The sequence below is a fragment of the Daphnia magna genome, linkage group LG7 (assembly GCF_020631705.1).
Source record: "Daphnia magna isolate NIES linkage group LG7, ASM2063170v1.1, whole genome shotgun sequence".
NCBI classification, from domain to species: domain Eukaryota; kingdom Metazoa; phylum Arthropoda; class Branchiopoda; order Diplostraca; family Daphniidae; genus Daphnia; species Daphnia magna.
In genome coordinates this window covers 3904412-3928819 of record NC_059188.1, presented here as the reverse complement: position 1 = coordinate 3928819, position 24408 = coordinate 3904412, and the positions used below count along the sequence as shown (strand labels likewise).

Sequence of the window (24408 nt, the reverse complement as noted above, 5' to 3'; positions counted from 1 at the left end):
ATTTAGTTTTTAATTCTGAATCGAACTGCTGAAGACAACAAACGGGCTGCAATGAGAAAAAACTGAGAAATGAATGATTAAAATAACCATAACATTGATCTGTCAAAACAAAATGTCGTCTGCTCAAACCCAAATAACACTAGATCGGAACCCTTCCAAAACTCAAAATTCTATTTAATCAATACAACGATTAATTTATCTCAATAAGTAGCCAATAGTATAAAAATTTACAAATAAAAATATGAAAAATTTTAAATGGCAGAATTTTCAATAAAATCACGTTGAAACTACGGCAAGTATGGCTTAATATCCGATATTACAAATCATAAAAATTCCTCCTCAATTGACATTCCATCGACCAGTATTAGTATCACTAAATTAATTGAAATTGCCCTTTTTAAGCAGTCGAAATTGAAGTTTTTAAAACTTGCCGATATTTATATAATACGTGATTGCGTTTCTCCTTTTTCACATAAGCCCCCGTGAAAGAGAGAGAGAGATGTTATGAAGACGTCGGGACAGGAACGACGGTGTTGGTTGAAGTTTCCTTCCTTGTGGCAGTAGTAGCTAGCCCGTGTATGTTAAACACACAACGTTGTCTTGTGAGTGTGCTATATTTTCGCGTAGAGTGGTGGTGGGCGCTATGGGTATAGTAAGTGGTGAATAGCTACCGATAACGAAAAGTGAACCGTTGTCTGCGCTGTGGTGTCGATCCAGCCAGCAACTCGGTAACCGATTCGATAAAGTAGTAAGATGACGTGAACAGCCCTGGGATTGTCCCCGTGGCAATATTCTTGTTCGTCACGCTTATTCATTATTATTCATTATTATCCTGGGTTGCTTTTTGCTATTATGGGAGGTTTTCATTTATCAAGAGCCCAACGATCCTAAGCATCCAGCAAAGATGTGTAGGGTCCCCCCTACACCCCCTCGAGTGAAAGAAATCGAAAGGTATAATAATTCTTCCAAAATCTATCATATTTAATAAAATATGGTAAAAAAGTTTATTTCAAGGTATTTCTTAAAATAAATACGCCAAAGCCCATACTTAATCCCATTGAGCAAGTATGGGATCATTTTTTATCCAGACTTGTCGTCCGCTCAACTCAAGGCCAGAAAGAGTTGAGCGCCGCTCATTTTTCTCCGCTCAACTCATCGCTCAATGTCCGAAATAGGGTTAGTAGGGGTGGGACCGAAGCGACTGTTGAGCTTTGGTACCATACCGATAGGGTGGCATCCGTGACGCAAGACGGTGTTTTTTATCCCAAGTATACTTAAGAATTGGCCCCATGTGCTAAGTATACTTGGAATCAATATCACCCACTTTCATTCATTCTCGCGTCACTGTCAAGATCATTTTTTACGAATTTGTTCAGAAAATCAAGTTCACGTTCGAATTCATCCATGTTTTTCATCTTTTCTCACGTGTTAGTATTTTTGTTTAATTCATAAGCAAAAAAATCAAAACATTGACTAGACATTAGGGATCGGCCCTGACTCTAATCGGGGCATTTTTTTGCAAATTGGGTTTCACATTTCTGTTATCGGGGCGGGGAATTCGGGGCTTGACGAGAAAAATGTTGCACCCCCAACCCAATCGCGGTTAAATTGGGGTACGAAATCAGGGATTCAACCCCGATTGCAATCTATCGAGTCAGAATCGATTGTTAACATGAAAATCAGCAACAAGGTCTCTGAGACGGCGTCTTAACGTGCAGACAATAAATACGCAAATGCTAAAGGATAGGGCCTTCCAAAGAATCGATTCTTTTCCGGTCTTTTAACGATTCAATACTTCACCATTTAGCCAACAAATACTTCACATTTAATCCGTAAACAGTTTACGTGTTACTACGTATTATTACTAAAACGCCACTGGGTGTCGGCCTTCGAGATTTATGTAGGGCTGAGGGCTGAACCGTCGGTGGGTTGCCAAGTTGAAAATGCGACCCCTCGCTTCGCTCGCCATTTTTCTTCTCTCTAGGTCAGAAGTTTTCTGAATTTTTGTTTAACTTATTTTATTTTCAATCTAATAACCGAAAAACCTGACGTTTTCCACTTCTCTCCATGGCAGCATAAAAAACAAATGACAAACGACAGCCGCCCTCGTCGTTTCTAAACAAACAGAAATTAAAAATTAACAAACCAACCTTTCATCACAAAAAATACCCTATTCCATTGAGTTTTACATGGAGAATCTAACTGTAATAAAATTTTACCCAAAAAACAAAAACCCGTGGCACAGGAGGGTCCCTAAATCCACCAACCTGCCACCAACCAATCAGAACCCGACATTCACGACCAAAATTTGAATTTCGATCAAACAAAAAAATATATAAAATTAATAAACAAACCTACATATTTAGAAACAACCCATTGGCACGAAGTTGAATACGGCGAATCAGATAAAAAATGAATGAAAACGAACAACTCCCCTGTTTACACACGATAATTCTACCCAATTCGCAGCCAATCAAAACCCGGCTGGAACCCCTGGGGAAACAATAAACAGTTTGGGGCCCATAACCACGGCATAGCCTTCCATCTTTACCAAGGTAAATCTCTCAGGGAAATGTGAAGTGTGTGTTTGCTAGAAGGTGAAGTATTGAATCGTCTAAAGACCGGAAAAGAATCGATTCTTTGGAAGGCCCTATCCTTTAGCATATGCGTATTTATCGTCTGCACGTTAAGACGCCGTCTCAGAGACCTTGTTGAAAATCAGGGAGATTGCCCCGATAACCAACCCGACCCAACTTTTAAGTTTAAACTCAGAAGACAACTACACTGGTACTAGTAGGCCAATCACGCCCTTTTTTTAATATTCGCCTTACTCCGCCATTTTTTGAAATGGCGTCAGGGCAATCAGGGTAACCTTGATTTTTGCCCCGCCCCGGCTGACAAGTGCCACCCTGATTCAGCCCTGAAGGTCATTTTTCGGGAGGGGCGGTTAACCCGATTTGAGTTAATCGGGGCCAATTGCTACTACACATGACACTAGAGGAAAAAATCCTTTTAGACTGAGCAAACCTAGGACAGCAGTAGCCTTTAGCATTAGTCTAAGCAACGAATTTTAAGAAAATTATTGTTAACTATTTGTTGGCTTACAACAGTTTTCTAACATAAGCATAAAAGAAGATATTTGAAAAATCTTAAGAACGAAATGTAAGCGAAAAATGAGTTGAAGTTTGAAAGATAAGTTGAATTACAGTTCATAGTAAGTTCAAGAATAAAATTTTATTTAACAAAAAAAAAACAATAAGTTAAAAATATAATCTGTGCTTAAGCAAAGGCTAGAGTATGACCCCAGTGGGGTTTTTTATTGAAAATATGTTCTTCAAACTAACAATTTTCAAGCAGTTGCTCTATCAAACAATTATTTTCTCTGTGAGTCTGTCTCTGTCTCTTAGGGATCGGCCCCGACCCTAATGGGGCGCATTTTGCCAATCAGGTTTCGAAATTCAGGGCACGGGGTGGGGAGTTCGGGGCTTGGGGTGAAAATTTTTGAACCCCGATCTCAATCGGGGGGCCTAATCAGGGATGCAACCCCGATTGTAATCAATCGATCGATCAAAATCGATTATTATGATGAAATTCGGGGAGTTCGCCCCGATAAAAACCCGACCCTGTAGTTGGAATTCGTAGTTAGAATTCAGGCGCCATTTTTGCAAATGGCGTCGGGGCAAGCGGGTTATCCTCGATTTTTGACCCACCCTGCCCCAGATGACAAAGTGTCACCCCGATTCGGCCCCGATTGCCCTTTTCCGGGGTGGGGTGTGTTGGTTTACTCGATTTTGGCTAATCGGGGCTGATCGCTACTGTCTCTGTTTCCTGATTTGTTCACCTTACAACAGGCATAGTTGTTAGGGATCAGCCCCAAGCCAACCGGGGCGTTTTTTGCCAATCGGGGTGGGCATTTTCGGGGCCTCACTGCGGGCTTCTGGGTTCAGGGTTAAAATTTTTTTGGTTCCAACTCAAATCGAGTTTCAATCGAGGTCCATAATCGAGGATTCCACCGTGGATGGATCCTGAGCAATCCACACGAGTATCCCGCACGCCTTAAGTAGATCTAGGCATCGGACCCGAACCAACTGAAGTGCTCATTTTCCTATCAGGGTGACCATTTCGATGCATCGGGGTGGGATTCACGGTGAAACATTTTTCGCCCCGAACCCAATCGAGGTCCGTAATCGGAGATGTAACCCGGATTGCAACCAATAGATTTAAACAGAAACATAATCAATCGAGATGTTTGACTCGATTACAACCTCTATTATGCCCTATACTACCCGCCTAAACCAATTTCTGCCCGGAAACTGTTACAGCCGCCATCTTAGAAAATGGTGTCGCAGCTTTTTAGGGACAATCCCTGAATTTTGTCCCGCCCCGTTTGACAAAGTGGTCCCCTGATTGTGCCCCGAAGGGCTTTTTTCGGGCGGGGTGGTGACTTCGATTAGAGCCAATCGGAGCCGATCCCTAAGTAGATTCCCTAAGGACCCTAAGACGTAAAACAATGCCTGCGTAAATGTATCTTTGGTGACTGCAACCATGGCGATCGCGAAAACTAATTATTACGAATTTAAATTAAAATAAAAGTTTAGAAGCATGAGTATTTCGTTGTTCGTGACATATTTATGCCGAGGCTGGATGAGGAATGCGACCTTAGGTTTTTTTATATATGCTGCAGATCGTTATTGGCGTAAACATGTAATACACATTTATACGGTAAGAGTGTAAACAACACCAAAAGAATGACTGATAAGAGTGCAACCATGTGTAGGCTAGGCTACTATCATAAATCGGAATGCAACGTCTTTGTTTTGTAAAAATATTTATCATAGTTTACTTAGGTTTAACAAACGCAACTCATGCCAACGCTTATCACGAGAAATCAATCCCAAACAAACGTATACCTAAAAGAAAAAGAAATCCAATTGACTATACGACTAGGACGGCATTTATTTGGATAAGTAACCGGTAATATGAACTGACCTGAAAATGGGTAAATGGGGAAAACTTCTGATAACACAATTTATTTCTTAAAGATTGAAAATACGACAAGATTTCAAAAGCCACTTATTATTTCGTAAGCTTCTAGCGATGACAAAAGAATATAAAGGATGAAAAATCCTACTAAAAGAACTGTGGTGGGCAGTTTGTACTTCAGGGGGCCGCCTAGTTCTCCCCCGACGGCATCGCAACGCCGAATCGTAAGCAGTAGAACAGCAAATAGTGCCATAACACAGTATAGAGTCACGGAAAATGCCAATCTATTTTGAAAAAGTTCAGAATTAATAACCATTAATACCAACAACATTTTTGTTTAAGTAAAAAAAATACTAGTATTGCATGAACAACAAATTGGATGTGATGTTCCCCTTCTTCTTAATTGGCTAGGATTAAGCAGGCAGTGACTTAATGCGCGTTTATTTCTGCAGCCCTTGTTTAAGCATAGCCTAACCTACTCGCTTGTACCCAGGCTTCTTAGCACATGTTCATTCTCTCTGGGGTTCGTTACACCTGCAAGAGAAAATCTTTACTTACGTTCCAGCTTCGACGTAAAATACTGTGCCGTTGTAGGAATGATGGAAGGCAGCCAACGTCCAGGCTACTCCAATGCCAAGGAAAACGTTTACCGCATTCGCTCCCGTGACGTTCGAAATCGACGCATCGGCGTGTTGATCTTGTACGGCCGAGACTTTGCTGGCAAACAAATCTAAAATAAACAGTAAATAGATGTCGATTAAGAATCGGAATTAAAACATTTTTTCAAAAGAAAGTTTCTAAAAAAAATTTTTTATATTCTATATTTTTAGAACTGCGCAGAACCGTGTTTCATTAGTTAATCGCCGTCTTTATGAATTTCGTTTTTAAACAACTTCCCGAAAAACATGCACTAAAAATTGAATGTTTGCCTTTCGAAACAACTGAGTTCCTATTGGAAAAACTGGAACAGATTTGGTCTTTTAAGCGCACTGTCATGTTTTAAGTATTTGCGAGGCAACACACTCAAAGCATTTGTACAATAATCGTAGAAAAATTATTTCTAATGCTAAAAACCTTTTCTAGAATTTTAAGCCTATAGCCTAAGTAGGCTAATGCATAATAAAAGGCAACTAAGCACCGACCTGGAAGACTCGTCCCCAAAGAAACAAACGCAAGGGCGGTAACGCTGTCTTTTAGTCCAACCGTACAGCCAAGATGGGAAGCTACGTCACCAATTAATGCAGTCATGATTCCTATGGCGACCACTGACGAAAAGAAGCATGGGTAGCCACCACCCATACCTTGAGAGCAACAAAAGTTACAACCAGGAGTTTACGCCAGATTTTCTGCGATCGCATAAGCTGGACCCAATAAAATTTCGTAATTGCAGTAGATCAAACTTACATTCTGGTGGAATGATTGCAAAGACCAGTCGCCAAAACACCGTGAATCCATGGGATGCGTAATCTTTCCAATTCCTTATGACGATTTTCTCTTGAGAGCCACCAGTTTCATCAGAATTTACATCTTCGTTTTCTATAGAAGGTGCATGTTGATTAATTAAGTTTCTTACGCAGTTTTTATAGTTAGCAAGGTTACCTTCTTCGAAATGAATAGCATCGATGAATTGTTGCAACCAAGCAGATGTTCCACGTTTTAAAGATTTGTTTGCCCTTGACACCATTTTATCAACAGTATTCTGGCAAATAATACTTTTTTAAAAATAGTGAATTGATTGCAACACATACACACGTAAGGCGAAGAGCAACTTTTGACATACAGTAGGTATTGCCCCTTCAAATGATTAAAAACAAAGAAATGCAGACCTGAACACAGGGACGACCAATTTATATTAGCGTAACACATTTTAAAAATTATTTCGAAGTGTTAATTAAAAGTACTGGAAGCAACGAGCCAAATTGTTAATAATGCTTAAGAAAGCCTCGGTTTTATTGCTTATTTTCCACCATTGCTCCAAATCATTTTGCAAAGCAAATCAAAGATCAAAGAAATATTGAAAAAATTCGAAAAAAACCCACTTTGAATTGTTTACTTTCTTTGAGACGAAGAACTGCTGTAGTAACCTCGCCTAGCTGGGCTCGACCTCTTAACGCAACACGTTGTTGTTCCGTTAATTGACTGTATTCCCGCATGCTTAATTCTTCCAAGTCATCGATGCCGTCTTCTGATTGTCCTTCTAATTATAGAAAGTAAAAACTTATGTCCGTATACATTTGCATAGTTGCACAAACGATGCCTAAAATCGAGCTTAACATGATACGCCGTTTGACAATGCTAACTAAGTTGTTTAAATTCATCAAAATGCATATCTTGACGACCTAATAGTTGTCAGCCTATGTGCATGACAGGTCTACCAAATTTCAGCTAGGGAGAAAATAAAAGCTTTACGTTGAAAAGAATTTTTCTAATGCACAACAAGGAAGAGATATTGTAACATGATGCATCGAAATGATTTCCATAGACATGGATCCAAATACGTAATTTATATGACCGAGGTAGTTCCCTGCAGGAAGAACTCTCGCACGCGGGAGTGGCTGTTCAAGTAACTGACATTCTCTCTGTTTTATATACCAGCAGCTACCGGATGGGTGCGGTTGGGTAATCAAATGAAACTGAGTCGGTGCCAAGAGAAACATATACCCGTTTCAAAAGAGAACACATTTTCCTTAAAAATTTGATCTAACCGTGAAATAGTTTTGTTAGCTTAGGCTCTTTCTTCCACCTACACGTTTCACATGACGTCCTTACGAGGAATGAACAGCAATGAATTAATCTTCCCAGTCAATTCACCGGTGGAAAGGAGAATTCATTTTTTCAAGTTACGAGGGAGAATAACAACTGACCAACCATAACAGTTCTGACCAACTTCCACCCAGTTGGCAATCAATCATAATTTCTAACATTTTGAACACAAACCTTGTTTCATTTATGGACTAAGCCAATCAATTTCGTTCAGATTAACTTTAAAAAAAATCGGTTCCAAGGGATTTGCGTTAAAAAAATTAAAGCTTACCTGCGCACCACTGATGTAAGCAATGAAAAGGTTTACCTGCTATTGATCTTGGTTCTCCGATAGTAAAATATAAAAGAACATCTTTTTCGTACAGACTTTCTCCAATAATTTGAATCGGTATGCTTTTCCTATGAATTTGTAAAAGATAGTACTTTATTATACAGATACCATTTGATTTATTTATTGCAGTGACTAAATACTCAGTTTCGCCATTTTCGAAAATGATTTCTCCCTGGCAGTGGTGGTAGTCCCTATTTGGCTTGGCCGTCCCTTCTTCTGTCCGATAACTTAGCGCCACTCGGCCTCTGGAGCCTCCGATTCGAATAATCAGCATACAGTGGGTGCCTACCGTTTCCGTAAGGCAGACGCTGCGCTCGGCAAGGCTAAAGATTCCACGATGGTCATCATCCAATATCATCACTTGTAGACAACAAACCAAGAAAAATACAGATTGACATATAAATGTTTGTTTAGACCTGATTCTAGTAATGCAAATGAACCTGTGGCCATGGAAGGGAAAACTAAGCGCAGTAGAGAAGGTTCAATAGTCTGATTGCATCTTGTTTCGGTGCGAAAAATTGATTCGTCTTCGCTGTCCGATGAAACTTGACTGCAGGAAGCTGGGCGCGTTGGTGAATTATTATCTTGCAAAAATTCCACAGATTTCCTGCGATCACCAACACCTTTTGCCTTGCTTCCACCAATGTTATTGAGACTAACACGACCCGAAGAAAAGGAAACGGAAGTTGCCAACGTTGTTGCAGACGATGAAAAAGTCATCGATTTATTCGCTGTCTCCGCCTCTGAAGCTTGAAATTCATGTTCTTGAATTTCATGAAAAATCTGATTGTCTCCACTAATGGTGTTGGTATCCATCTGCGATGCTGCATCCACGAAGACGTCATCGCCTCCTGTTGAAACTTCTCTATCGCTCTCATCATAATGAAACCACGACGGCCGTCTTAGGTTTTTATTCGACTTTAATGCGCTAAGGATTTCTCGGGCTGTGACAGAATAGCGTGGTGGAGCTGGTTCTTCTGGGCCAACATCTAGTGTCATCGAATAAGATGGAACTGACCCGTTATGGATATCTGCCGCAATCATGTAAGCATCGTCGGCGATTTCGCCTTTCCCGCAAAGGTATTCGAAGCGGTTCCCCGAACGTATGTTTAGCAGTCGTATGTAGAAATATTGGTCCTCCTAGGAATTCCAAATTAAGTTCCATTTGATTACATATTTTCATTATTATACTAGACATGAATGAATTACCTCATATAGTTGATCATCAATGATTTTGATAGTGATAGTCTTGGATATAACACCCGGTTCGAAACAAATGGTTCCGTGATTCGCTTCAAAATCTTTACCGGCAGTGGCGTCGCCATCTTCGGTTATGTAATCAACGAATATGAGCTTCTCTAGGTCACCGTCCTCCCTGACAACAGTCACGTCGAAGTGGCCAACATTTTCCATGACAGTGTAGTGACCGGGACTAAAAAATACTTTTGTGATTTGCTTATCGTTGCTTTGACATGGTACTGCTGGTGAGCTGCTAGATGGATGAAATTCTTTAAACAGCTCAGTAAAATTCAGTTTTAGATGACGGGACTGGTCATTACGTCCAGTTAGCATTTTGGATGCCATCACTTGATAAAACGCTTTGCTCTTAGATCCTCGATCGAGCAACTCTTTTGTGGCCATCAGTTCTAGCTGATTGGAACTGAGCATTGGATATTTCCGGCGTAAGTTTTTCAAAAGAATAATGAACGCCTTTCGATGATTCTCGAACTCTCTAACCTCATCGCTTTCAGCCTCTCCTACAAACTTATCAAAGTGTCTGGCTCTGTCGTTATTAGGCTCCGATTTCACGATTTCTGTCTCGTCAGTGGTCATTTCAACAATGACACCATTTCGACCCATACGATAGGTTTTCGAAATGTAATCATAAATGTGAACATGCCTGTCCGCAATGTAGGCGGAGAGCACGGTGAGCGGGAAAAATGCGAAAGTAATTAGAGCCTCCCATACTTCAATGACACCCGGGGACATGACAGCTGTAATGAGGTATAGCCAAAGATAAGCGAAAATGGACCAAGCAGCCGTAACTAAAAAAACGGAGACCCGTTTAACTTTGCGTGCCTGGCCGCTTGGTATGGCCCAGTTGCAAACACCGATGATGATGAAAAGATTGAAAGCCGCACTGCCAACTGTCGATCCTGGCCCCATCTCCCCTGCCTCAAAACCTTTTCCAATGATTTCGATACTGGATAGGAGAATTTCTGGGCACGAGCATCCAAGAGCCATCAGCGTCAAGTTTGCAACAGTTTCGTTCCATACGCGTACGACAACCGTTTGGATCTTACCATTGACGTCTTTAACTTTGACTACTTTTTTCTTGGATGTTATCATCTCAATCGAAGCCATAAACTTGTCGGCCAAAATAGCCACTCCGACGAAAAGATAAACCAACGAAGCGATGTACACTAATCCGCGGAAAGCAACAGTGCCTGTACTCACGTTCTGCAGCGGAAGCCATGCCGGCAAAAGGATTCCATCCGAACAGAATAATTCTGTGTGTGTCACTTCACTCGAGTTGATCGAATTGCTTGAATTACTGAACGGAGCCATTACGTCCTTGTTTGATGTGACTGTCAGCTCAACGTTTTCCAATAAACTGCGAAGATTCAAGCCCCTGTATTTAAAGATGTTGGTCGTCGTCTGTCGCAGTTAACAGAGGGATGATCCATAACTAATGCGTTAAATACTAATTTGTCACAGTGCATGCCTACACCAGGCTTCACGAGGCCCAGCTATAACTAGCTGCTTAAAAATGTATTTCCACTCGGGACGTGACTGGCCCCATGATTTCGTTTTTCATGATGGCCTTTTGTTTATGGGACAGACATCGTATACGTCAATTGAAAATTGCCAAAAGATCACGTTTGATTTTGCGACTTCATATCGAATTGCCAGTGTGCGTTATTTTGCTGCCGTTTACTGCATCATCGGAAACGATACGGGAACTTTCGTTAAAAGAAGTGTGTTTTAAAAACTGTGAAATGTTACGAACGAAATATTAAAAAAAACGAGTCATATCCAATATGAAATAACGTACCTAATTTATTCTTAATGGGTAACTCGATATTTAGGCGTTACAGATTTAATAAGAGGAGCTATATTGGGGAACGCTTTGCATGACATCATGTTCTGGCATAATGCAATCACGTTACAGCAATCTCTTTCGTAAGCAACCTTCGGATATTTCAAAATGAGAACTTATTTGCTTTAACTTGAAAAACTGGCCAACTATCACACAGCTCTCCCTATCCTACATGGCAACGTACGAGGCATGCCTCATCAATTAAAGATAACAACGGAGAATTAGCAGAATTAGGATATAGCCTTTTTTCAGGACGTACTTTCAAAGTTATTCATTTCCTTTGCTGCCATTGCTGCTTTATGAAGTAATTTACTGCCGTTTCGACGTATGCGACTAAATGCTTGCACTGGAAGGTTCAAGTTCAAGTGTCTTCTTATTTGTGCGCTTTCACCAAACATAAAATCTATTCGCTTTTTCTTCGAGTCCTAGCTACCACATTGTCATTGACGAGTTTTTGACGCGTGCTTTCACAAAATTTCTTATGACGACCATATTTGTCCGCATTAACCAAAGGAGATCCGTACCCAAAGTCCCAAACGTCTTCAGAAAATTTTATGAAGTGCGACTGAAAAGTTCAACAAATATTAAACGTAATATATTGTTACAACTGTCGTGATTTCATGATGGTGTTTAACATGCTTTATTTTCTGTAATAATAAGTTGAATAAATTGTTATCCTGCTTAAGTGCTAGTTATGAGAATCTGCACCTTTGCATCGAATCAACCAGATTCGATGTGAATCCCATGTACAGTATACTGTATATTTTTTTACCACTGATTTACTGTCGAGTCTTCACTGGAATATAACGAGTGACACCGTATTTATCTATGTTATAAAACTTTCTGGTTTTAGTTGGGGTACGGAAGGGCCTTGTGTTGTAGCCCTCTATTTGGCGGTATTAACCGCATCTCTGTTTCGACAACGGGGCTTGTTCTTTTGAATATTCCATCAGGCTTGTAACAAAACCCTGCTGACGTCTTTTTGACCCGCGACTTTACGTTCCGTCCGATTCTAACGATCTGACACAAGTAATAATACTTAAAAAGATACCACACAGCGTTGATCAAAAATTTCAAAAATTTTAATTCGTCAACTAAAACCAGAAAAATGAGAAATTGTGAAATTAGAAAAGACAAGGGCTGATAATACCGTTACCATTTAGCTAGATTGTAACATTCCAATAGCAACCATCTTTATGAATTTTTACTTTTACCTCTCAAAAAATGTCCAAATAGATCAAGAAAGGGGACGTATCTGTATAGATGTAAATAGTTTTTTTCTAATCGTTATCAGAGCATTTTTAAGGACGAGTGGATAGAGATAGATAAGACTTTGCAACACCTGCTGAGAAACCTCTTTTATGAAAGCCGCGTTTTAAAGATGTTGCGTGTGTGCCCGGAAAATGTTAGTGGAGCATAGGGCCTTTTAATGATGCTTGCTGATTCTCTTTCATTGGAATTTGCTGCAGAGAAGTTAAACTATATACAGTACTTTCACGTGCGACATATAAAAGATTTTGCAGTTACATAATGGAATTTTCCCTTAAAAGGATCAATGCTCCAACTTCATTCTAGCAACTTAATAATAACATATTGGCAACGTTCAAAAAATTCTTTGTCGTCTGTCGAATCGAAATATATTGGCTCAACTGCTGCTGCTGTTCGTGTACGCATTGAGGAATATCAAACGAGCGTATTTTCAAGGTGAGGCTAATGAATTCCTTGTGATAATTTTTTTTTGTTAGAGAGAAAAGCCTAACATAACTAACAGTTGTTAGTCGATGTGACACCCTGTTTATTTACCGGCATGCAGTACTATGACAAATCACTGTTAGGATAGCCGCCATATTGGCCATGGCCTTAAGCTTTTTGCAGATACCAGGGAATGTTTATTTGTCGAAACACTTTCTGCAAGACGTAATAGCTGTAACTTTTATGCGAAAAATGACAATTTCAACTAATTTGTTCTTTTTCCTGTGTTAGTTGAAATTTTAATAGTGAATTCCCATACATTTCTTATGCATTTTCATTCCTTCCAGATTATTCATTTTGTTTTCTTGTCAGTGCACAAATTGTTGCCTGATTTTTCTCGTTGCTTAAAAAAAAAATATTTATTTTCTATTTTCAGAACATGACATGTTAGTGGTGTTGCCGTTTTGAACACCCTGACATTTTGAGCATCCAGTGTATTTGGATAAATCTGAAATGACAATAGCCATGAAAAATAGTGGAGAAGGAGGAACTCCTGTAGGAAATGAATCCTCACAAGAAACTTCTGCTATTGGAAACACAGTAAGAGATCACACACTTTTAAATATTAATTAGCACATCCGTAAATTGGACATTTGGTTTTCCAGACTCCAAATCAAAACAGTCCTGCTGCTGTAAATACAGATGGAAACACAAATGGCCAAAATGCTAAAGAAAAGGAAAGTGACGAGGAAGCCTGGCTGGATCCAACCACAGGTGAACCTTATTTTCCAGTTAATGAACTGGCAAGACTAGAAGAAATGATTAGTAGGACACGTTGGGTTGTTCCCGTGTTACCAAAATGTGAGCTTGAAATCCTCCTGGATGCAGCCATTAACCTTTGTAAAAGAGAACTTGATACCAGAAGTGAAGCATGCCAGAGATTTTTCCAGGATGGCTTGACTAAGTCTTTCACTAAAATTCTGACTGATGATGCTGTCAGTAGTTGGAAATTTGAAATTCATCGTTGCATTCTGAGAAATTGTGAAAAACTTATAGAACTATGTGTTTCCAAGCTAAGCCAAGATTGGTTCCCACTGTTGGAGCTATTAGCTATAGTTCTGAATCCCCAATGCAAATTTCACACCTTCAACTTGACCCGGCCAGCTGAGCTGTATCCACTGAATGCAAATGGAAGTGATGAAGAGGTTTTCGCGAAATCGCCTGACATTCGGGCTCCCAGGGGCTGGTTAGTGGATTTGATCAACCGCTTTGGTAAATTGAATGGATTTCAGTTGTTGTTGGAACGGTTTCAAAGCGAACAAAATTTGAGTTTACCCGTAATGTTTGCGCTTATTCGGCCATTTGGACTTTGTAATGAAATGTTGACCATCCCTACCATTACCAAATACTTCCTGCCTATCGTTGAAGTGATTCCTGCATTCTTGGATAATTTAACTGATGAAGAACTGAAAAAAGAATCGAAAAACGAAGGCAAGAATGACTTGATATCAGCACTTGTCAAATTTCTGAAAAGTCTTGCGCAACGGGTTCCTGGTCAAGAGGAAACTCTTCAAAATTTAGAGATGTTCCGACTCAAAATGATTCTCCGGCTTCTACAAATTTCATCGTTTAATGGAAAAATGAACGCTCTTAATGAAATTAACAAGGTTATAGCGAGTGTAGCTTCTTATCCGCACCGAACCACCGGCAACAGTGTTGTTACGGGTGCTAATGAAACGGATGAAGAGTGGCTAACAGCTGAAAGGTAAATTTAGTTTCCTCTCGCTATTTTATGGAGGAGCACACTGATATATTTGTCTTTAACTTTTCAGGATGGCCGCGTGGTTAAAGGAGCATCGGGTATTACAGATAGTCTTAGCCGACTCTTTGCACCAGCCGCAATATGTTGAGAAACTGGAGAAAATCCTTCGTTTTGTTATTAAGGAAAAAGCACTAACCTTGGAAGATCTGGACCGCGTTTGGGCGTCGCAGGCTGGCAAGCATGAAGCAATAGTCAAGAATGTTCATGATTTGCTGGCCAAATTAGCCTGGGATTTTTCTCCCGAACAGTTAGACCATCTATTTGAATGTTTTCAGGTATAAATTGACACAGATATTTCTATCGTGTTAAAAGAATGACAAGGTATACTATTCTCTAGGCAAGCTGGACAACTGCGGGGAAAAAACAAAGAGAAAAGCTGTTGGAGTTAATTCGGCGCTTAGCAGAGGATGACAAAGACGGCGTTATGGCTCACAAGGTAAATGTATTCTTACTTATTATTATTAATTTATTTTTTATTTCTTGGGCTGGAGATATCTTAGGGGCTCTAATTGAAACCATTATAATTATAAATTTTTTTAAAATGATTTTTACTGTTTCCTTTTCAATTTATGCTCATATGCGTTTACTTGTTTTCAATTAAGGTTTTGACTTTATTCTGGAACCTTGCGCACTCACCAGACGTGCCCAACGAGATTATCGATCAGGCGATGAATGCTCACGTCAAGATCCTTGACTATTCTTGTTCACAAGATCGTGATACGCAAAAAACTGTGTGGCTTGATCGTTGCGTGGAGGAGATTCGCCTCAACGTCTGGGTACTTCAGGCATTGAAACAGATTCGAGATATCTGCTGTCTATATGCCGAAACTCCGGCCAATTACAATCATGCTACCAACGCGCACGCAGCCCGTGCCCAGCACGTTCTTTATAGACAAGAAGTGGTTAATCGTCTCCAGCAGCAGCACGCGCTAGTCATTCTTATAACTGACAACCTCTGCGCATATATGGAGCGAGTGCGAAGCACTGTCAAAGACAATCCCGCCAATTATGATCCACTCACTCATTTGCCCGACGGTCGATACAGCCACGTTCTGCAGGTACTTTTAGAGGGGAAAAAAATTTGTCCTGTATCAGGATCCTCATGTGTATGCCTTCTATTTTAGGTTCAAGAACGATTGAGTTTTTTGAGGTTCTTACTGAAAGATGGCCAGCTGTGGCTGTGTGCACCTCAAGCTCGCCAGATCTGGCACTGCCTAGTGGAACGAGCTGTATTTGTTGCCGATAGGGAGGCCTGTTTCAAATGGTTTTCCAAATTGATGGGTGAAGAACCTGACCTCGATCCCGAGGTCAATCGTGAGTTCTTTGAGGCTCAAATCCTTCAATTGGACCCTAGTCTGATGACTGAAAGCGGCATGAAGTGTTTCGACCGTTTTTTTAAGGCTGTCAATGCCAAAGAAGGGAAATTGGTTGCTCGTCGGAAGATGAATGACGTTGGACTCATTGGACTCGACTACTTGTGGCGTGTAATTCTCTTCGGAAATGATGCAGTTGCGGAAAAGTATGTGTTACTGTCGCTATGATAAAAACAAATGTATTTTGAATTATGATTTTTGAACTAACCATTTGGATGATTTATTCCATTATTCCATAGAGCCATTCATCTACTGAAAGAGACCTATACAAGTTTAGGCCCCCGACTGGTCAATAGTCAAGTAGAAATTCACGAGGATCTTATTGGTAGTTGTAGTGACAGACTTCGAGCGTCACATGATACGTTGCGTGCGTACATGATACAGCAACAGCAACAGCAGCCACACGAAGCCTTGGTGACTGAAAAAGATTTCGCAAATAGGAGCCGACAGGAAACCACGCGCATGTGCAGACTGTTGAAACTATTGCAAGAGTATGTTAGTGACTATGATTGCGAGTTTCATATGAGGGAAGAGAGGACACTTCTTCCTCTCGGAAGAGCACATAGGTAATGTTGGAAATAAAAAAAAAAAAAAAAATGAATTATACAAGTGTAGGTTTAACGTGATTAAATCTTATTTAGGGGGAAGTGCTTTACGTTAATTGTCCGCTTTCCCAACCAAGGGCGTCAACTAGAAGATATCGAAGTATGGACTCACAGTAACGAGACACTCGCCACCGTCCGACGACGTATCATGGCACGCGTGAAATCCACAAACCAAACATCTACTCTTCCTGTGACAGCGGGAGCGAATTCATCCATAATGCAGTCCCAAATAGTGGGTCACCAGCAGCCGCCAGTACAACAACCGCAACAGCAGCAAAGCGGAGTTAAACTGGATCTGTATTTGAACAATGAGCTCATTGAACCGTCCGAAGGATATCGTTTAGTTGCAGACTTGCCGCTTAGGGATAAAACAGTGCGTTGTCCTTCTTTTTCGTGTTTCGTAGATATCTGTTACTAGTTATTCCTTCTTTACTTCCACGCTTTTTATATAGATGTTGACAGCCAAGCTCTCCCAGTCGAATACTGCGGTAGCGGGATCACCGGATAGCAGCAGCGATAGTAGCACTGGCGGATCACCGCAGCATGCACCCAATAGCTACCAAGGTGCCATAGGTGGCCAACTTCATCATGCAATGACAGCGGCCGCCGCAGAGGGCATGTTACCTGGTGTGTTAATGTCGCGAGACAAGCGCATCAATCCGTTTTTGTGTCAGCTGGCTGATCTGGGTTCACAGCTGCAGCATGCGCAGCTACGCGATGCTGCCCGTAATCTGCTCCGGCAGTTGCCGGCCGATCCACAAGCTATTGAGCGCCTTGTAGTCGCCAGTCAGGTTCTGCCTTCAGTTCAATCTTTGCCGTCGGTGGCGGCTGGTGACAAAAGTGAATCTTTCCAGTCGCCTTCAGAGTTGGAAAGTATCTTTATAGCATCGTCGCCCTCAACTACTCTGTATCATCTTGAGGTATGTGAAATTCAATAATTTCGGAAACAGTTTCTGAAAATATTCTATTTTACCGGATCTTCCTTAATTAAATTAAATAGGTGGCCTATAGTTTGTTGATGCCGGCGAACATGTCAGCGTCGGACAGGACCTCCGACTTTCAACTAGGATTCATTCTTAGAGGCGGAATCCCTCTTTTATTAAAAATGCTCAGCGCTAATAGTTTTCTTAGCACAGCTGATATTCCAACGAAAAGGTTCAATATTAGCACTACTCTTTTTATTTATTTTGTCATTTCCTGAAATCGTTTCTTGATTCACCATCTAGATCGGCGTACTTGAGCATACTGCGACTATCCAAAGTTGTGCTGGCCGTGATGTCTAGCATTTGCATGCGCAACGTCCTTGATTCCCCCGGCCAAAATCTTGTGCTGCATACTGTGACTTCCTGTGCAGCTACTGACAGTGTTGTCCGTGCTGTCGCCAGTAGACTTGCACAGCACATGCAAACTGATTCAGACGCCAGTCTTCTCTTGTCCAGCATTAAGCCGGACGAAGAGGTTGCCCGTTCATTAGTGCGTCTTACCTGGGCAAGTAGCAGTGGAGATTACCAATTGCTGGAGTCTTCTTGGAACGATCTTGGCATGGTCAAACTGAACACTACCGTGAGCCCTACCCAGGAAAACGAGTATTCCGAGGATATACTACTATGCAAGTGCGTACATGGAATCGACTGTTACCCATAGTATTCGACACGTACATTGTTCATTTCTTCCTATCTTTTTTCCATTTCCTATAGGGAGGCTTTGGAGGTCCTTACTGTGGTGAATAGCATATCACCACGGGCCGTGTACCAGGTGTCACAGTCCAACACCTTTTACAGATTTTCTCTTGAGATGATACTTCTCTGTCCGGTGAAAGCTCTGCGTTTGTCGGCGGCTGAGCAATTTCTTTTGATATCTAGCCAATCTGTGTTGCCCCAGGCCAACCCGCCAACCGATTCGCCGTCGATGTTGGCATTTTTTCTCGATCTGCTATTCTCTGTGATGGCCAGCACAGTGCCTGAATACGCGAAAAATTCACAGGAGTTCTTTCAGCTCCTCTGTCGGCTTTTGAACTTGGCTGCTACTTCCAATGTTCCGCTACCATCTGCGGAGCCCCTACTACTCAACGAAATTAATTGGCTTCAGAGAGTGAGAGTATGTTAATCAACGAGTTTTGGAAATGTTGCAGTCCATTGTATAAACAAATGTTTTTTGTTTATTTTATTATTATTTTTTTTTTAAGGATTCTTTTTTGAAAACTGGATCGACTCAAACTGAAGATGATTTGCTTGAAGGTCACCTCTGTCTAACGAGAGAGCTGATCTCGTACCTCGGTTTGACTAAAAAATACGAAATCGGGTCAGATCCCTCGAAATCTGTCAACCTAATTAAAGTAAACCTAAAGCATTGGGTGATTTTCAACATATCGAAAAATGTTGTAACACTGTTTTTTTCCCTTAGGAACTTCTTGAAGATTTCCTTTACCCGGCATCTCGTATCATGGCTAAGTATAACAGCACAGGTGAACTGCTGTCTGCCGTGGCTGATCCGATTTGCTCGACCCCGGCGTCTGTGGTAGCCGCGTTAGAGCTTCTAGTGGCCCTTTGTTCGGGATGTGTGGCCAATTTGAAGTTACTTACGTCTATGTTAACTGATATGTTTTTCTCCGGTTAGTTTATTCTATATTATTTATCTATTTATTTATTACTACTATTTTATGGCTTATAAAAATGTATTGCTACCGTTTGCTAAGAGATAACCTATTTGTGTTTTTTCCGGTTTTCTTTTATAGACCAACAAGCAGAGCCATTAAGCGAATGGGAATACTTACCCCCTGTAGGGCCGAGAGCTTCTTGGAGCTTTGTGGGATTGAAAAATGCTGGCGCTACGTGCTACATGAACTCCGTATTACAACAACTGTTTATGATTGAACGCTTACGACGTGGGGTGTTGCTTGCTCAGGGTGCGGCTCTCGATCCCGACGAAGACTTTAATGGCGACGAGAAGATGGAGAATGATACAGAGAATAGCGAAGATCAGCAACTTCAGTTGCAGCAGCATCAGAGAAGTCGTGATGAATCAACCCGCGAGTATAACATTAACATCTTGAAGCAGCTTCAAGCCATATTTGGTCATTTGGCGTGTAGCAAGCTGCAATATTATGTCCCTCGCGGACTCTGGCGTCATTTTAAGCTTCAGGGCGAGCCGGTAAATCTTCGGGAACAGCAAGATGCCGTAGAGTTCTATATGAGCCTAACGGATAGCGTTGATGAGGCGTTGAAGGCACTGGGCCATGAACAGATCATGCACCGTACACTTGTTGGCATCTATTCGGATCAGAAGATTTGCAAGGGATGTCCCCATCGCTATTGCAAAGAACAACCCTTCAATGTAATCAGCATTGATATTCGGAATCACAGCAATTTGCACGATTCGTTAGAACAATACGTCAAGGGAGAGTTGCTTGAAGGTATTTCTCTTTCTATTTTAAGACCTATCGAAAACTGAACTATCCTAATTTTAGGTGGTGATGCCTATCATTGCGAAAAATGCAACAAGAAGGTGAACACGGTGAAGCGACTGTGCGTGAAAAAGTTACCGCCCATTCTTGCTATTCAGTTGAAGCGTTTCGAATACGATTATGAACGACTTTGCCCGATCAAATTCAACGACTATTTTGAGTTTCCCCGTCTTCTGGATATGGAACCATACACCGTGTGGGGTTTAGCGAAAGCCGAAGGGGAAGTCATCGACTACGACATGGAAGAAGAAGCGAATCGCGATGTCTGTACCCGCTACCAGTTGACTGGAATCGTCGTTCATAGTGGCCAGGCAAGTGGTGGTCATTATTATTCATACATTCTTCACCGGCCTCCACCAAATGCTACCGGAGGTATGGGTGGCACCAAGTGGTATAAATTTGACGACGGAGATGTGAGCGAATGCAAAATGGACGATGATGAAGAAATGAAAAACCAATGTTTCGGCGGCGAATACATGGGCGAGGTGTTCGATCACGTCGTGAAAAGGATGAGTTATAGGCGCCAGAAGCGCTGGTGGAATGCGTATATCCTCTTCTACACCAAAGAAGATATTGACATCGGCAATCGGTTGAGTGAATTGACAATCAACGAGTCGGTGTCCATGACGTCCGCAACCCCGCTGTCTTCACCTCTCTGCATGCCACTGGCCATCGAGCGAAGCGTCCGGAAACAGAACATCAAGTTCCAGCACACGTACAACCAGTTTTCCACTGAATATTTTCATTTCATGAGGAAACTGATCAGCTGCCAAACGCCCTACCTGGCAGTGGACCTCAAAACGTTGTCGGGAAAGTTACCCATTCATCCGTCGTCCGTCAGTCTTACTCCTGCAGAGGTGGAGGAACTGGCTCTTTCATCTGTTGAGATTGGAGCCCATTTCCTTTTCACCACTTGTTTCCATACTAAGAAGTCCTTAAGAGGTGTTGCCAATGACTGGTACGAAGCACTTCTCGGCCCACTACGTGTATCCAAACAAGCCCGTCTTTGGTTTGGGCAACACGTTCTTTTAGATCACCCTCATCGCTTTTGCGAATACTTGCTGCAGTGTCCTAGCGCAGAAGTTCGCTCAGCATTCGTAAAAATACTAGTCTTTCTGGCCCATTTGTCGTTGAGTGACGGTCCCTGTGAAATCATCGCGCCGTCCACCTCCTTACCTGGCACTTCATCGTTTCCCAGTAGCGGCGTAGTACCGGCCGTTAGCGAACTAACACTTGCCGACCACATATTTCAATCAGTTTTGAGTCTTCTCAGCAAGGAGGTAGCTGACTATGGAAGGCATCTTTCACAATACTTCAACCTGTTTCTGGTCTACGCTTCACTTGGTCCGCCCGAAAAGGCTCATTTGCTTCGACTCAATGTCTTAGCTACTTTCATGACAGTGGCACTCGACGAAGGTCCTGGCCCACCCATCAAGTATCAGTACGCTGAGCTTGGAAAGCTCTACCAGGTAATTCCAAGTTCATAATGTATTAGCATTCAGGCAAAATTGTCTTTTGATTTGACGTACTCATAGGTGGTGTGTATGTTGATACGTTGCTGCGATATCAGCAGTAAGGCGAACTCGTCCGTAGCCGGCCAGCCGCCATTGCCCAATTCGTTTGGTGAGCCGCCGCTGATGCCGATACAACCTCAAGTAGCAGAGATTCTATATACCCGCAACAACTTTGTTAAAAAACTTCTCGAAGATGCGAGTGGAATCGAAGAAACGTCACGCTTATTGCGATACTGCTGCTGGGAAAACAATCATTTTTCATTTGTTGTGCTCTCTGAAATCCTGTGGCAGGTAGAGTCTGTTCGTTATTGTTCAAAAGGCCTTTTTTGTATGAAAACAAAAAAAATATCGTTAAAAATGCTCCTTTCCCAAATCCAGGTTGCCTTTGCTTACACGTACGAGTTGCGGCCACACCTCGACCTGCTTCTCTGTATTTTGTCATTGGAAGATTCATGGCAGAAGTATCGCATCACTGCTGCTCTGAAAGGCATCCCTGACGACCGGGATGGGCTATTCGATATAATACAAAGGTCCAAAAACCATTACCACAAGAGAGCGTATCAGTGTATCAAGTGCCTCGTAGCGCTTTTTTCTTCGTGCCCTGCAGCCCATCAAATTCTGCTGACCAATGCCGAATTCAAGCGCAAATGGTCGGCAGCTGTAGATTGGCTTCACGAAGAGCTTGACAGGCCATATCCGACAGGAAACAATCAGTACGTATTATTACCCTACACGAACCCATACAAATTATCGTACTAATATGTATACATGTTACTGTTATGATTGCCTGTTGGAGTACTATTTTTTAATATTTCAGATATAATCAATGGTCACCACCTGCGCAGTCAAATGAGACCTCGAATGGCTATTTTCTTGAGCGTTCACACAGCGCTAGATTGACGTTGGACAAGTCAATTGAACTATGCCCAGAAGAAGAGGTGGAAACCGAAGATGTGGTTGGAATTCCAAGTGGAGGAGGCAGCTCGGCTCTAGGCGTAGGGGATGATAATGTTGTTCCACCTCCTGCTTTGGTTGCCGACATCGGCTTGGATAACTCTACAGCAGCGCTTGTCAAATCGCAGACGCTGGCAAGGGCGGCATTTGGTGTATCCCAACCACGACCGGGTCACGCTCAAACCGCATCGCCAAGAGCTACGGCACCGCCAACGAATAGCAATTTGTCGATCCCCCGCTCTTCTTCCTCCCAATTTCCTCCCTTGCATCCGAATCGGCCTCAACAGCCACCTGTCAAAAATGAAGGTAGTGGTAGCAGTCAATCCGGTCCGTCTCCCACCCATTAGCCAGACGTTGCTAAATGTTGAATTTACGGAAAACATCGCAGCTGTGATTGTTGAATTATAACACAACATAGCCTTTTGACGGTATCGTCCTCACTCCTGTTGTGAGGTTGATGGCCTGTTTCCATGTTCTTTCTTTTTTCAGTTCTTTTCCCGTTTTCAGTCTTTATGTAAGCCTCACGAGTCAAAAACAAACAAACCAACAAAAAAAACAAAAACAAAACAACAAAAAATAAGAAAACAAAAAAAGGACAAAATGAAAAACAAAACAAAAAAAACATAAAAAAACGAAAAAAAAAAAAATAATAATAATTAAACAAAACATTAAAGGGGTCAGTACACGTCATGTTATTGATTCTTCATTTACTCTATTATTCACCTCTTCCCTTGTTTAACAGAACTTGTTTCTCGTGCTTCTCCAAATATATGATTCCGTATAGTACAGGCGAATAGCTCACTGAAGCAAGCAACAGCTAGTAATTACGTTTCATTTGTGTTGAACTATCATGAGCAGTACCCTTCTAATGGACTCCCCTTAATGTGTTTGTGGTTCATTTTGATGTAGAATTTACAGTGGATGTGCTTTAGTCAATGCTTTTTTCCAGCTATTCGATCCCTCTTTTTTTCAACGGCCGTCGATTCAGATTACCTTCCTCCTCCACCTCCAATCACAATACTTCTTGGTCCAAGTTTCAAATAGGCTGGTCCCGGTTCGATTTACCATACATTGAGAGTGGTTACGGAACCAAAAGTTTAAGAGGAATTTCTTCGTTTAATTGAAAATTATATGGTCCCTTGTTTCCTTAAACTATTATTTACTTATCCACCCTCTCCCTTCGGCATCCACTACTCGATGAATGAAAAATGAATTTCATGTGGCGCCATGTGCATATGTGTCATTTGGAAGACATTGTAGGTAAGCGAAAAATCATTCAACTCTGTTAATATTTCTCCTTTGTTTCAGTGACAACCTAGAGTTGAAAGTTGAAATACAAGTGTGTGACTCAATCTGAAAGCTATTGTAAAAATTTTCAAGTACACCGTACTCAGCGTTTCTCTGTTATTTGGCTCATGTCCAAATGTCAGTGTTCTGTCGAATAAGGAAAAACTTGATTCATTTTATAAACGAATATGAATAACGAATAAAAAGGACGTTTTATTCATGAATACGAATAAATTTCGATTAAAATATCCACAATCATAGACCCCTGGTTGCTTCACTATGGCTATTTTTCGTCTCAGAAAAGGGGTACCCTCTTGCGGGGAACACTACGAAAAAACGAGGATTTTAGGGCGGAGCGTAAGATCTGGCTACAAATGACTGTGCGGAGTAAACACCAACACACCCACAAGAGGCGCTCTCGTCGGAAGGAAAACGTCTAGTGTTCACCTCAAAAGGATACCCCTTTTCTGAGAGGAAAAATAGCCACAGTGGAGCAACCAGGGGTCTACGACTCTGAAATA

At 41.5% G+C, this 24408-nt stretch overlaps 2 protein-coding genes and 1 long non-coding RNA gene across 5 annotated transcripts; 1 reads left to right on the top strand and 2 right to left on the bottom strand.

Annotated features, from left to right (window-relative positions):
• Nucleotides 1-4931: 4931 nt before the first annotated feature.
• On the bottom strand, nucleotides 4932-10702 carry LOC116927325 (sodium/calcium exchanger 3). Its single transcript, XM_032934338.2, has 10 exons — nucleotides 9287-10702; nucleotides 8518-9217; nucleotides 8218-8437; nucleotides 8054-8145; nucleotides 7023-7180; nucleotides 6583-6682; nucleotides 6388-6519; nucleotides 6126-6284; nucleotides 5542-5713; nucleotides 4932-5267 (listed from the first exon to the last, which is right to left on the bottom strand). Exons 1-10 carry the CDS (start codon nucleotides 10643-10645, stop codon nucleotides 5063-5065), a joined length of 3297 nt encoding a protein of 1098 aa, XP_032790229.2. The 5' UTR covers nucleotides 10646-10702; the 3' UTR covers nucleotides 4932-5062.
• Nucleotides 10703-12727: 2025 nt separating this feature from the next.
• LOC116927323 (probable ubiquitin carboxyl-terminal hydrolase FAF-X) lies at nucleotides 12728-23952 on the top strand. Of its 3 annotated transcripts, none has more exons than XM_032934333.2 (20): nucleotides 12728-12881; nucleotides 13306-13469; nucleotides 13535-14634; nucleotides 14702-14966; nucleotides 15029-15127; nucleotides 15294-15749; nucleotides 15816-16210; nucleotides 16304-16630; nucleotides 16706-17042; nucleotides 17122-17589; nucleotides 17670-17824; nucleotides 17896-18282; nucleotides 18367-18766; nucleotides 18855-19004; nucleotides 19073-19280; nucleotides 19404-20081; nucleotides 20136-21601; nucleotides 21668-21937; nucleotides 22025-22359; nucleotides 22464-23952. In XM_032934333.2, exons 2-20 carry the CDS (start codon nucleotides 13383-13385, stop codon nucleotides 22945-22947), a joined length of 8067 nt encoding a protein of 2688 aa, XP_032790224.2. In that variant the 5' UTR covers nucleotides 12728-12881; nucleotides 13306-13382; the 3' UTR covers nucleotides 22948-23952. The 3 variants fall into 3 exon arrangements, with proteins under 3 accessions (XP_032790224.2, XP_032790228.2, XP_032790225.2); XM_032934337.2 differs by lacking the exon at nucleotides 12728-12881 and adding an exon at nucleotides 12989-13094; XM_032934334.2 differs by lacking the exon at nucleotides 12728-12881 and adding an exon at nucleotides 13020-13155.
• On the bottom strand, nucleotides 23484-24382 carry LOC116927324. Its single transcript, XR_004396603.2, has 2 exons — nucleotides 23991-24382; nucleotides 23484-23915 (listed from the first exon to the last, which is right to left on the bottom strand). It is a non-coding gene; the product is annotated as an uncharacterized LOC116927324 (long non-coding RNA).
• Nucleotides 24383-24408: the final 26 nt, after the last annotated feature.

Excerpts from the sequence above, each read along its gene's own strand:
- LOC116927323 (XM_032934333.2), top strand. The coding sequence starts at position 13,383 with ATGACAATAGCCATGAAAAATAGTGGAGAAGGAGGAACTCCTGTAGGA. Across the intron at positions 15,128-15,293 it reads ACGGCGTTATGGCTCACAAG|GTTTTGACTTTATTCTGGAA; the intron begins GTAAATGTATTC and ends TTTTCAATTAAG. Across the intron at positions 17,825-17,895 it reads GCTGATATTCCAACGAAAAG|ATCGGCGTACTTGAGCATAC; the intron begins GTTCAATATTAG and ends TTCACCATCTAG.
- LOC116927325 (XM_032934338.2), bottom strand. The coding sequence starts at position 10,645 with ATGGCTCCGTTCAGTAATTCAAGCAATTCGATCAACTCGAGTGAAGTG. Across the intron at positions 8,146-8,217 it reads TTCGAAAATGGCGAAACTGA|GAAAAGCATACCGATTCAAA; the intron begins GTATTTAGTCAC and ends ACAAATTCATAG. Across the intron at positions 6,683-7,022 it reads AAGAAAGTAAACAATTCAAA|AATACTGTTGATAAAATGGT; the intron begins GTGGGTTTTTTT and ends ATTATTTGCCAG.